Source organism: Salvelinus sp. IW2-2015, linkage group LG22 (assembly GCF_002910315.2).
Source record: "Salvelinus sp. IW2-2015 linkage group LG22, ASM291031v2, whole genome shotgun sequence".
NCBI lineage: Eukaryota > Metazoa > Chordata > Actinopteri > Salmoniformes > Salmonidae > Salvelinus > Salvelinus sp. IW2-2015.
The window spans coordinates 17649621-17664293 of NC_036862.1; the positions used below are offsets into that span (position 1 = coordinate 17649621).

The 14673-nt window shown below is 42.0% G+C and overlaps 1 protein-coding gene across 1 annotated transcript in view; it reads left to right on the plus strand.

The window, feature by feature from the left end:
* Positions 1-12853, plus strand: part of LOC111949773 (sorting nexin-19-like) — a 28661-nt gene extending 15808 nt beyond the window's left edge. The window contains exon 2 of the mRNA XM_070434080.1: positions 12670-12853. Coding sequence (XP_070290181.1) covers positions 12670-12847 — 178 coding nt within the window. The 3' untranslated portion in view covers positions 12848-12853. The remainder of the gene's footprint in view (positions 1-12669) is intronic.
* The last annotated feature ends 1820 nt before the right edge of the window (positions 12854-14673 follow it).

A 14673-nucleotide genomic window follows, 5' to 3' on the forward strand; every position in this document is an offset into this window, starting at 1 on the left:
GGGGGGGGGGGTGGTTTGTCCTCGGGGTGTCGCTTGCCATATCAGTTCTGTTATACTCACAGACATTATTTTAACAGTTTTAGAAACTTTAGAGTGTTTTCTGTCCAAATCTACCAATTATATAAATATCCTAGCTTCTGGGCCTGAGTAACAGGCAGTTTACTTTGGGCAGTTTACTTTTCAGGCAGGCAGTTTACTTTTCAAAATACTGCCCCCTACCCCAGAGAGGTTAACATCTTGGATTTGATTATAGTTGTCTGCTGAGCTTTGAGGTACTGTTTATTACTAATAAAGATTGCAGTTTTGAAACCTCAGTAAAAGTGCAGTAACTGCAGTCGACTGTGGTATTATAGACGCAGTAATTGCAGAATTTAACTGCATTTATACTKCACTGTAACTGCAGTTATACTGCACTCTGACTGCAATGCACTCTGACAGCAATTTTTTTTCCGTAAGGGTGGGATTTTGGCGAGTACAGCTCCTCTCCATCACCCTTTCTCCCTCTCAGTCCATGCTTATCATGGGCTGGCGGTCGCTCATGGCTCCTGATATTCTTCTCGTCGTGTGCCGCTCCGACCGCAAGGAAATTCTGCCAGGTGATTTTCTTTTCAGGATGACATGTCACCTGCTGCCGTAAATTGCTCTTTCCTGGCAAGCCCCAACCCACAAGAGTAATTACTAACAGAGAGGAATACTGTCTGGCAGGTTCCTCCTCTCATTTCTCGTGTGAGACGTGTATTTCACCCAGACTGACTGGTCTGCTACTATGTCTTCTATAACCGTCTCATAGGCTGCATATATTCAATCACTCTCGTTTACTAATATGTATGGCAGTGAAGAGTTTGCGAATGAAAACGATGAAACAAGCTATTGGCAAAGTAACTCATCCGATCCATGTATGGTAATTGAGTGTTAGGATTTGGGTACTGGCTTGGCACCTATTGGAATGTTAGGTGTATWACYTTTTCCTTATACTTTCTTTGATTTCCACCCCATACTGTAGCAGTATCCAATCTTTATCAACTTTATGCAATTTCTTAGTAATTTAGTAGTATATTTTAGATGGACTGWAATGAGAAAATGATTTTGGTGCTTCTAATGGTAGCTATAATGCCATAGGTCTCCAGACCACAATCGTTGGTATAGAATTACATGCCATTTGTCACCAGAAATTGGTTCAAGGGAGTCTGCCGTATGCGCAAGTGAATCAAAGAGGACAATTAGCAGGAAAAGGGCGATTTGAGWTGGACACTGGGTAAATACATGGCCTCTAACTGTCCTGGATGCGATGCACTAGACTGTGAAATCAGTCTTTCTGCAAACCTGCCCCAGCCACACACGTGATCTGGTTTGGTAACGTCAGATGTCAGTGTTTTGACCAGCCGGTGGAATGAGGCGCCACGATACTCCCAATAAAAACAGCCCCCGACACGCACGCACGCACGCGCACACACACACACACAGCTATGTCTTACTATATTTGTGAGGACTTTTTGGGGACCAACAATTAATTCCCATCAAAATCCAAAATCTGCCTGGAGTCTGGAGGCTGCCTGGAGGTCTCAGTCTGCCAGACACCTTTTGGATGCTAACCGGCTCAGCAGAGGTTTCAGTGGAACGTGTTAGCACAAGACCTGCATTCAAATAGTATTTGAAATCTTTCCAATACGTAAACCGTGTTTGATTGAGCTCGCTTGGCGGAATGGGACCAATGAAATAGGCGTGAGAGTGCAAACCCCACCCATCTGGCACATTCCAGGCAGACTTAAGCAAACAGTCAAYGTATTTGAAATATTTCAAATACTATTTGAACCCAGGTATGAGAAGCACTAGCTCTCTGATGCGGCGCTCTCCTCACWTACCCAGGCATGCCAGAATGATTAGGACACCAGACACCATACAAGGTTTTCAGAATAAAGACCACAGTGGAGATGGATCTATTTGAAGAGAAATGCACCCCAGACGATCACACTCCTCCATTCTTACCAGGAAGTTGGCTGTATTGAGTGGGGCTTGATTATCATGTGTTATTAACACTTCATAACAAAAACATTGGCTTATTTGGCCAACTACTAATTTTGTCCCATCCAAATGGCTTCCCACTCTTGGTGKTTCCCTGTAAGCACAGCTCAAGTCTGGCTCGTGGTTATTTTAATATCAACTCGAGAAGTGCATTCCATGAACAATCACAGTGGAGACTGCCATTATAATCATTTTAAGAAACGTAAAGAACTCTGGCAACAAGATGACTATACTATTTTAATAGCTAGAACCATCAATTTATAGTCCATGGTTCTGTAATGAAAGTAATTCACAAATGCTTCTGAATCTTTATTAGCATGTTGTTTTACCATCTTTTTCTTGTTCATTTGGTCTTCTAACCTCTCTTGACCACTTGTGTGCAAAGAACAGAGGGAGATTGTTACGATATTTTGGATAGCATTGTGTGAGTTTTAATTAAATGCTCTCACTGTCTCTACTACACAATTCAGATTGAACGCAATTTGAAAAGCTTGCCTAATAGACCTACATAGAAGCACAGCATAGTGTGTTCTGTTGAGGTCAATAGGGGTTATTTGAGGTGTTCACCAAGCTATCAGTCTCCCTCTGATGAGCACACTTTGCCGGCAGGCCAATGTCTAACCACACGTGTTCACAGAACTTCACACACAATATTCGTCCCCGGTTTTTAACAGCCTCATGAGTCTCCCTCCAAGGCATTGTCAGATCCAGAGGAGATTCATAGTATTGCCTCCCAAGCCCCTTTTGTGGGAGCTGCAGTGAACCCAGTAGTGTGTGTCTATAGTATGCCTGCAGTGCTAAAGACACTCTTCATAATGGCGCCACAGGCCCCAGCACTGCCACTGAATAGCCCCCACTCTGCTGTGTCATTATTTGTCAGCCCCCCAACCTCTATCCCTTATGAGGTTCTGCTGGGCCTGTAATTAACATGAGTCATTCAGCGTTATTCAGTGGCAGACTTCCTGTAAGTCCTTTCCAATTTATAGACATTCAAGACATTGGGTCATAAGAAAAAAATATGTGCTCTTTCYTGAGAGCTCTAAAGTGAAGAGGACACAGCTTTTTTATGGTGGGGGTGGGGGGCAACATCCTGACTGTTTATAAGTTGGAAATGATGCCTTCTGGTGCCCCTGTCCCACACACCCATCTTCACACAGAACTATCAGCCTTAGCTGTGCCTCTTTCTCTGTCCATCTGTCTCTTTCACTCGCTCTCACCCCCCCAGGCTCTGGACACACAGACAGTTAAGGACTTTCCTCACAGCAGACATCCACCAGGACTCAACAGACAGACCTCTCAAGAGCCCCTCGATGATTCGCCTTATTGCTCACAGGCCATCTGCCCAATGTTCTCCTCTTCGGAGATGTAAACTCTGGCTTGACTTTGATTAAGCCTGAGATTTCTCCTCTCGTACTTTACACAAACCTCTGATGTAGCCCTTGGCCTTGAGGGCCGAGACTAATTGAGACCCAGTGTAAAAATGTCTTGGCTTCACATCGATGTGCAGAGATGTTATCGGGGTTCAAATGCAGCCGCAGCGCCTCTTACTGAAGTAGAGGTGGTTTTGAGAACCAGAGTAAACAATGTCTTGGCTTCACATCGATGTCCAGAGATGTTATCAGAGTTCGAATGAAGCCACAGTGCCTCTGACTCAAGTAGAGGTGGTTTTACCGGTGTTGAGGAAGGAAGGCGTCACGCAGATGAGATGACATCCGTCTGTCGGAAGACATTTTTGTTCCTTTTTATCCTATCTCAAGGTCCTAAGTTGTTTCTTTTTGYTTATGGTTAAAGTTCCAAATAGACGTTTTGTGGATGTGTCATTAGCGCTCTGATACATGGAGAATGACATTGTGTTTCAGGTGATTGGCAGTTAGCGGTGGCCTAGCCATACGATTTTCAATTGTCTTTKGACTGAGGAGTAGCATTCATTTTGTTGTTGCACGATGTGGTAGTCTCTTTGGTCAGAAATAATCCCCAGCTGTCCTCCTCTCCAGCCTGTGTTGTTGGTCTGTACCTGAAGGCCATGTTCATTCATAAGGCTAGCTCTCATCTGACAGAGTTTGCAGCACWGCCCATCTGGAGCCACTTTGGGGATGCAGCCGGCGGATAAAGACGGTGCTCTCGTGTAACCGACCGTATTGTAAATACGTGTTTATTTGTTTGTCTTTCAATCTTTATTACATCCGTGTGGTTGTGTTTAGTTTTTACAAAAAAACAAGTCCTCCAGTAAAGGGAAACTTCGGGATTGAACTCGTGGATACTATTTTTATGTCTGTGTTCAGTATAAAGGAAGGTAGAGGTAGTTTTGTGAGCCAATGCTAACTAGTGTTAGCGCAATGACTGGAAGTCTATGGGTATCTACTAACATGCTAGCAGATACCCATATACTTTACGTCATTGTGCTAATGCTAGTTAGCAACTTCCTTCAAACTGCATGCAGAGACATAAAAATGGTATCCACAAGTTCATCTGACTGGGGAAATAGATAAAGGCTTATTGTCAAAATCCCGAAATATCCCTTTAAGTCCCTTGGAATCTTTCCCTGAACCTTGGTTTAGGTGGTTGAGGAGAAAAATGCTCTTGTTGTGTATGACAGACTTTAGTATTGTTGATGCAAATGGTTACTGTGAGCTAAAGCGGGCACGTTGCACTGAGGAGGAACACTTTGTCTCAGTCCAGTGTGCCTCTGGGTTTGTGGAACAGTCTGTTAACACGTAATGAGTTGTTTAAAGGCTGGCTGCAGACCTCCATTCCCAGTTTGATTATTCTGCTAGCTAAATAGATTGATATAATTCAGCTTTTTGGCTGCCTAGGCATCTTGCTCTGTTTGGCACCAGCATTGTGGGAATTCTACTAGCAGTTGGCCTTTTTTTCTAAATTTCCCTGTGGACTTACACTGTACATCTGCATACACTAACACCTGCCATGCTTTAAAATCCATCATTCTGACTTTTGTTGGATGTTTTGATTCGGGTAATTAACTCAACACAATTTTGAATCTTGAGTGAAGTGGAAATGTATCAGATATTGCTTAGGTCATCGAGCCAATTTAAGCGTTGTCGTAATTTAAACTGAAGTGTGATGCAGGATTTGGACGGGGTGTTTAATCCAACGGCTATTTTTAAATTAGTACGCTAATTCAGCTGTGCTGGAGTCTGACCTTAGAGAAAGTAGTCGTTTCATTTTCCCCATTTCTTTGAGCTCTGTGAAAACACTTTCATGTCCTCCTCCACATTATTGTTTGAAAAAGCGTTTATACTATTGGCTGCCGAGCCCTTGTGTTATTTTCACCCAAGGTTTCAGAATAATAACTACAGTTTATGTGATTGGCACCAGAGGGTTTTACATGGATCACATGGAATGAGTGTTAAAGCCTGAACCCAGACAGGCCTCACATTTTAAACTGGTGTGACAGGCTCGCAGCCCACAGTCATGGCAGAATATCCYTARCAATAAAGCACAGGTTCTTCATTCTCAAGTGCTATAGTGCATTCTTCATGATGGACTTCTGAATCCTTAAATCCATTTTGATAATCGTCCATGTCACATGTGTCAAACTCATTCCATGGTCTGCGGGTTTTCGCTCCTCCCTTGTACTTGATTGATGAATGAAGGTCACTAATYAGTAARGAACTCACCTCACATGGTTGTCCATGTCTTAATTGAATGGAAAAAACAAAAACAAGCAGACACTAGGCCCTCCATGGAACGAGTTTGACACCTCTGGTCTACATCAAAAACAAGAAGATGCTTTTCCATAAATTTTTCATCAACCCTGTGTGTATCAAGGTATTAAATGTAGGTGAGAGAGTAGTCCACTGCGTCTTCAACTATCATGTCACTTCGAAGCAGCTAGGGWGTTCCACCAAGGGTTCCAGTGAGAAGAAATGACAATCAACTAGCAGAGCCAATATGCTCCACATCTGCTGATATTAAGGGGTTCTTCCCAGCATGTGCATCACGGTCTGTCTCTGTCTGTCACAGACGATGAATTAACTGTCTTTCTCACTCCCCTTTCCATTGCCTACCCGAACAACACCACGTCTCGGGCTGTCACTTTTTCCGAGCGAATTTCACATGTCAATTAGGCACTTTTCCAAATGGAATATAGTTATCACGTTGATGTTTTTGCAGTGTCAGAAGAAATCAAAGCACCTATTAGAATTTGAAACGGGGCTGTTTAAACATGGCTGGCTGCGGGRAGAGTGTAGTAACCCTTTTTTTCCATTCTTTCTGAGGTGGAGAAATGTATTCCCTGCTAATGCTGCGTGTCCCTGTCAAAGCCGCTGCCAGTCAAAATGGGCTGCACTTCATAAACTGAACGCCYGGGTCAGTAGTACGAAATAAAATGTACTACTGTTGATTCCAAACAACTCGCTTTTTAGTTCCATCACCTTACATTAGCTGTGGTCCAATGTCAGCCCTTAAATGGTTTGTCTGGACCAGTGCAGCTTTTGTCTTGTTATCCCAGAGAGGCCTGCATTCCATCCACCGATGCTAATGTTGAGAGGCTGGTTAGCTATTGCACTTTGTGTTGCATCGTTTTCATCAATGATACTGTAATATGTACTGTACTGTATAATATATTTAGATAGTATGTGGTGGTGGGAATTCACGGGTGCCATTCATCGATATACCAAGATGCCTGATCTTTTCCAGAGTCAACATCGCCCACTGTGAAACATACCATTCTTTAGTAGGCTTACTTCTTAGGTTGGTTTCCCTACATCGTTACTCACAGCAGGAGACCTTCACCGGGTGCACCAAGTTAGGGTGAGCTTATTTCAATGTGAACATGACGTACTCTGATGCTGACTGTAAAAGACATCACAGCGTATCAAAGAGTGCAAGGCCCTGCTGGGAGTGTTTCCAGGGCCTCCGTGTTTCCTGATGAAATAGTGCAGTCGGGCTGCTATAAACCTCCCTAGTGACTGGGTAGGAGGAGCTGGAGTGACTGCTGCTTCCCCAAGACATAAACCACGGCCGCGTGCATKTCAGACCAGACCAGCCCTCCCAGGACATTATAGATGGGGGAGACTTGGGAGGTTCCCAATGCTTYAAGAAGGATCTGCCGAAAAGTCCAAAGATTTTCCCAAATTAGGGAAAAAAGAATACACTTTTTTAATGTTTGTCTGGAAGAGAGTATGTTTGGTCTCGGCAGCTTGTGCTCACGTGCTTGTGTTTTCGACTCGTCTCTRCTGTTCTGTCGTCGTAAGCGACCATTATTTAGACTAATGCGCTTGTCTCCGGTAGGTATGTGGCGTTGAACGGACACTCATCATTGTCCACATTCTGAGTTTTTAATGAGCAGAGGTAACTTCAGAGGCATGAAGAGTAGGAGATCCATGGCAAAAAAAAATGCAAGGTCCACTTCCCAGAATTCATAGCTGCTCTGTGAGACATGGCAGTTTCTTCAGTCAAGCACAAGTATTGAGCTCAATATGCATCAAATTTTAGGATGGAATCCATATGACGTGTGTTACATAAGTTCTATTTTCCCATTAGAACTCCTAGTCATTGTTATTTGTTAGTTGAACTCCGAAGTAGACTCATTGGAACGTATTTTTAAAATGAACTTATCTTCTCTCTCCCTCCGAGGCATACAACATACTGTATGTGCAACGATAATAATTGCTCAATCTTGAGAGAGGTTCTTAGCAGGCAATCCTTCATAGGCTTTTATAGTAACATTTTCTCACAGTCCCGCATCGTGGTTCCACACAGATGTCATCATGTATTGGTTTGGTAAGCCRGCCTCGCTGTTATGAAACATACTAACAATGACAGGGTTTAAGATAGTCAAAACAAAAACGAGATCCACGTTTTCTCAGAACCGTCCATGTCCCTCAGCAGTGTAATGAAAAAACCTGTAATGAAATAACTAAATTAAGGGCCTTGAAATGTGCCATGAACCATATTTTTGTGGATTTTACAGTATTATGTAACATCTGCAGAGTGTTATTCATTGATTTTGATCACGTCTTTCATCCAATTGAATACAGTCTGGATACAAACTATTTTGCGTAAGCCCTACTCAAGAGACCAACAGCAAATCTTCTCTCCCTGTGTGTGTATGACTGTAAACACACCGATCATTTTACAAGCATGGCACGTTCTTTGGACGACTTTTGTTTAGTTGATTAATACCATCTACTGCATTTCTGTAAGGCKATTGGAATGTAGTACGGCCATTACCTTGTGCTCAAAATACCTCTGCACATGTGGATGGGGGTTGTTGCGTTCTGTGCCTTTATGCTGTAAGTCAGTGTGGAGTGGATCCTATTGTTTGTGTGTGTCATACTGTCTCTTCAATGTATTTTTTGCGAACAGGTTTTAATCTTGTTGGGAGTAAAATGTCCTCTCCATGTGACAGCATCGTCATACACAAGTCTTCATTTAGAAGTGGACGGTTTACCTTGTCAGAAGTCAATTGTAGGGATGCACGATATATCGGTGAATATATCGGAATCGGCCGATATTAGCTAAAAATGCCAACATCGGTATCGGCCCAATGTCTAGTTTAACGGCGATGTTAAAAACCGATGTCAAAGCTACTGTGTATATAAAGTAGGTACATAACGTAATGACGCCACGTAAAATGTTGCGCTACACGTGCAACACAGCATTCCTAACCTAGCCCACACAATTTCTGCTGTGTGGATCAAGCAGTCAACAAGTCGAGCAGTCATTTGAAAGAGTTACAAAATATCATCGAGACAACTCAAAGGCGAAATCCATTAAAGCCAAGATAATGGAATTCATTGCCCTTGACAATCAACTGTTCTCTGTCGTGGGTGATGTTGGCTTTCGCCAACTGGTCAAGCACCGGTACACACTACCAAGTGCGCTATTTTTTAGATGTTTCCCTATCGGAGTTACACAGTAATAGTGCCACTGCTATTAGCTTCACGACATTCATACTATGGAACATCGTTTGGGTCTTTGCGTGTAAAAGAAGATACAGTAGCACTGTCAAAGTTGTACAAAAAAAGTCTGCAAACAAGCCAACACCGGCCACGAACGATGTGTTTACAATACCGCGTTGGTAATATTTGTTCGACCGCAACTTCTGGGGTAGCTAGCTAGCTTTAGCATGGTACCTAGTGTCGTGTCTTTGGCTATGCCGGATTAAGTGATATGACWTGCTATTCTATAAAATCCTTTCTCTGTAATTAATATTACCYGATTGAGCTAATCATGTAAATGTAATTAACTAGAAAGTCGGGGCACCACRAAATAATATTTATAGAGCAGTTATCTTCYGAATAAACTCTTAAAGACCTAGTAATATTTTACATCAATAGCAGTCAATATTAATCGTCACCTTATTTCAGTCTCATCTGAAAGTTGTAAATTCTTGGTTATCTTCACGAACCCTGGCTAACAAGTTGACAAAATTGGGTTTAATTATTTCTTTACTAAATACCTAACTAATCACACAGAATTACATATACACAGAATGAATCATACCTTGATTACAAATTATGTCATRAAGGAAAACGCCCCTAGCGGACGGAACAGATATGACAGCTGGTTGCASAAAGAAAAGGGGTCTGGGTTTGAGTGAAAGAGCGGGAAGACTGAAGAACAAAGGGAGAAGCGATGTCTCTATCGGGCCGTAGGCAGCTACTCTATCGTAAATACAGAATCTTATGCATTCTAAATTACCGNGAATAAACTCTTAAAGACCTAGTAATATTTTACATCAATAGCAGTCAATATTAATCGTCACCTTATTTCAGTCTCATCTGAAAGTTGTAAATTCTTGGTTATCTTCACGAACCCTGGCTAACAAGTTGACAAAATTGGGTTTAATTATTTCTTTACTAAATACCTAACTAATCACACAGAATTACATATACACAGAATGAATCATACCTTGATTACAAATTATGTCATRAAGGAAAACGCCCCTAGCGGACGGAACAGATATGACAGCTGGTTGCASAAAGAAAAGGGGTCTGGGTTTGAGTGAAAGAGCGGGAAGACTGAAGAACAAAGGGAGAAGCGATGTCTCTATCGGGCCGTAGGCAGCTACTCTATCGTAAATACAGAATCTTATGCATTCTAAATTACCGCCCATTTGGAAAAGGAAAATGTAATAAATATTTACTCTGAGCTGCGCTTCGGTAGGTTGGTCGTAGATGCTGGTCGTGTAGGCCAACAGAGATCTTCCTGTCCTCGGAAGAATGTCTCTGGTGGTAAATTGGATACGTTGTAGTAACGTCGTTGTGTGGTAGACCGAATACTCTGTCTGTTCTTTCCTAGCCCACGTTTGCAGCTGCTGTTGCTAACTCAACGGCTAGGAGGTATCACTTCTGTAGCGAATAAGAGTTCAAAGTTCATAYCATTCGCAACCAAAGCTCATGCTGAGGTTGGCTTCGTTCTGTAGTTATTATCTGAACCCTTCTGACATCGGATCGTCATCCTAATGTACCCGGAACAGAAGGTTACATTTTCGTCAAGGGCTTATATAGTGGAGGGAGAAGGGTGTGTTTCATAGTTTTATAACCCATGTCTCTTCAYAGGGGCGGGCCACTGATTGAGCAGACCCCTAACCTTTTGAAAACCTAAATCTCTMAWTTGGAAGCTAAAATTACATTTGATCTTTTCATCAATCATTTTATATTTAAACATTTGAATTGCACAACAATTCCATGTGAATCTGATAACTATAATGTGTAGACTTTCCCAGATACAGTTTAGGTCGTCCTTTCATCAGTCATAATGTATCAGATGACAACCGAACTGACATCATATTCATTAAGTACCAACGCATATTTTCAACTGGTTCTATTACGGAAATATGGTTCCTTTCCCTCCACTTGTTTGATGTTCCCAGACTCTCTGTTTAACAAAGGCTATTCAAGAGTCCCTCTGTCGATTCAAGAGAGAGGGAAGGGAGAAAGGTATTTATGGGGGGGGTCATAAACCTTACCCACAGGCCAACGTCATGACACTAGCTAGCACCAATACAACCAGCCTGAAAACAATGACCAGTAGAAACTGCAGTCATTTTCATTATTCTTAGCAATGATTTAGGAATCCTTGTAAGTATTAGCTAGGTTGCCACTTGTTGTTCAGCTAATTGAAATTGAACTTCAGTTCATGAAAATAAATAGCTAGCCAGCTACTTAACCCTGTTGCCCAAAGCTAACGTTTTAAGCAGCCAGCTAGCTTCATCTGGCTAGTGAGGGTCGACCGGCCCGGGTTATGTGTTGTGAAGCTAGCCACAATAAGGATTAGTCGAATTTGCAGTTTGCCTTCAAAATAAAGGTGTCATTGACAGTGATGMAAATGAATACAAATAGTAGAATTATGCCATACTTTTATTTTGAAGGCTAACTGCAAAATCCACTATTGTGGCTAATCCTTATTGTGGCTAGCTTCACATAGATGGGTCCGACCACCATTAATCAAATAAGGTTATTTTAGATGATGACKCCTAACTATATAGTTAGCGAGCTACTGAACCATATTATTTTGTGTTTTTTGACGTRTATCTTTTTTGACACGCAAAGACCCAAATGGCGTTCCATAGAAATCCTGGTGGAGAATGAAATGACTGAACAAATGAACAACGAAACAGCACAGCAATTAAGTGAAAGAAATAGGTTTTACTGGTTATGGGGACTTATGTAAATGCCAACAAAATAACTTTTTGGTGGTGTGTGATATAATATTATATATATATATATATATATATATATATATATATATATATATATATTTATATAACCTTTATTTAACTAGGCAAGCCAGTTAAGAACAAATTATTATTTACAATGACGGCCGGACGACACTGGGCCAATTGTGCGCTGCCCTATGGGACTCCCAATCACGGCCGGATGTGAACCAGGGACTGTAGTGATGCCTCTTGCACTGAGATGCAGTGCCTTAGACCACTGCGTCCGTGTGTGTTAACTATTTAACTGTACTAGAATGCATAAAAGGCAGCAAAGAATGTTAATATCGGTTATCGGTATCGTTTTTTTTGGGGGGGGGGGGGGGGGGTGCAAGTTAAATATCGGGTATTGGCCAAAATGTAATATCGGTGCATCACTAGTAAGTTGATATTTCAACTAAAGGAACTGTGATGACATTTATGACGGATGTGGAAGTCCTGTGCTGCGTGGTTACGCGTGTTCTGCGGTTGTGAGGCCGGTTTTAATGTCCTGCCAAATTCTTTAAAACAACATTGGAGGCGGCTTATGGTAGAGAAATTAACATAAAATTCTCTGGCAACAGCTCTGTTGGACATTCCTGCAGTCAGCATGCCAATTATATGTCCCTCAACTTGAGACATCTGTGGCATTGTGTTTTGTGACAAAACTGCACATTTTAGAGTTGACCTTTATTGTCCCCAGCACAAGGTGCACCTGTGTAATGATCATGCTGTTTAATCATCTTCCTGATATGGAACACCTATCAGGTGGATGGATGATCTTGGCAAAGGAGAAATGCTSACTAACAGGGATGTAAAMAAAWTTGTACACAACATTTGAGAGAAATAAGCTTTTTATGCATATGGAACATTTGAAAAATGGGACCAACACTTTACATGTTGTGTTTATATTTTTGTTCAATATATCTACAGTATGTTTTCCTGATCACATCCCTGATGTGTGTGTTGTCTGTCACTTGCAGTTGGCTTAACGTGAGTGTGGCTAACCTGACCTGTACCCAGTATTGGGTGATCTACCTGCGGGTGCTGCAGGAAACGGTGTGGCTGGGGGGCAGCCTACCAGCCCAGCCCAGCCCCGCCCGGCGCATAGCCACCAACAGGAGGAGGACACCAAGCAGCAATCCCTGCACTGCCTCATGAAACTACTACCAGGCAAGTGATTACTAATAACGAAGAGGCAGGCTCATGTTCATTAGGCACCAAATGGAAGAAAATGGACTGAAACCGGGAGGGATTATGGACATGTTCAATAAGAAATCTTAATTTTAGTTTTTACGTTCAAATGTACTATTTTATGAACATTACAAATAAAAAGGACCCAGGAGTTTATCCTGACCTTGTGACCTGACCATGAAAAAGAAACTAGGTTATAACTTTGGTCCATTACAGCAAATGATCAGGAAAAACTCATGGCCCATACWCACTCATTCCTATCTACCTCTGCAAACACAATTCATTTGTATTACGGTAGTTTGTAAACTAACTATTGATTTTTCTAAGAAGCCATTTCAGGGACTGCTGGTCTTACTTTATCCAACTAGCTATGTTTTTAGTTAATATATTTTTGGTGACCTTGGCTGTTCTGAATTCTCTGTGGAGTCCTATATGGCCTCTCAGTTCTATATTTGTACTCTTCTGTGTTTACAGATCTGCTCTCAGAAATGCTGGGCTCGGACAAATACAGACTAAGCTGGCAGACTGCACTGGAATCTCTGCAGAACCCTTACATAAACAGGTGACCACACACAAAAAAACAAAGTCATATACACTTGCCTGTCTGTCTGGCTATGATTTAAAGAGCCTGACATCATGGTCTTACAATAGATTATGAAGKAACATGACATGAGGAGTTGATAAAGGGTTCTAAAGCTAAGTGATGRGCTGGTTGTGAATCAGTGGGCATCAGCCAAGCTTTATAGCGTGTTCCATATGATATACCTCTTTCCAGACACGTTTCCATTGGGTCAAGCTGATGATTTATACATTGCCAGCCCTTTGTTCTTAAGATGCATCAGTTTTGATTATAGCGGCATGCATCACCCTAATCTTCTTATTGAAATGTTCAAATAAGGTGTGTGTGCGTAAKGTACAGTATAATATATTTACGACTCAAMTAAGTCCATGTAGTGTTTGAAACATGCTGTTAAAATCAAGAGAGTTGTCTCATGAATTTTCATCACTGGAACGAAGAACACGGCCAATTGTAAGGATTCCATTGCTGAAGTAATTTGAACCTCGTTGAACCTCGTAGGAGCTTAGGTKTTGGTCCTCTTGGGCTGTATGCTTTCGCCTAAATCATGCCTTGATGTGAATGGGGGAAATTGCAATAAAATTGCAGAAATATCAGGTTGTGATTTGGCCCATTGTAAAACTCGCAAGCCCCAAAATTACGAAGTTTTCAACATTTTAAACAAACTTAAAATGTCCACYTGTAACTGGCGATAGTTAAATGGTGGATACTTTTGGACAGAGGAAATGTTGGAGAGTTGATTTCTGGGAGACCGCTGACTTTTAACTTGTGACTCTTACCCTGTACAGACACCTGGTCTACTGTATCTGGGACCTTTTCCTCAAGTTCCTCGTCCCTGAAACATCTGAGGAAAACTTTCAGAAAACACTGCTGCAAAGTCTCTCCAAAAACGCAGAGAAACTACCACCATGAAAGTCGTGGGAGAGATACTGGGGTACACACGCACACGCACACGCACACGCACACGCGTTTAATCAACTGTCAGTGAATAGACCTCGATGAAAGTCCAGCCTAATGTATCTGGATAAATTCCATTATTCATGTTTCCCCACCTTTAACTCTGACATTTTGGACCCGAGGTCATCCGGGTCTGTCTCTGATTTAGTCCATAACATTTGTGGGTCTCAAACATCGGCCACACATCCGGAGCAGCTTTGATTACCCAACACCTGTTTTCTGTTTGATCAGAATATGTGTCTGATCTCCAAAAGCCCAA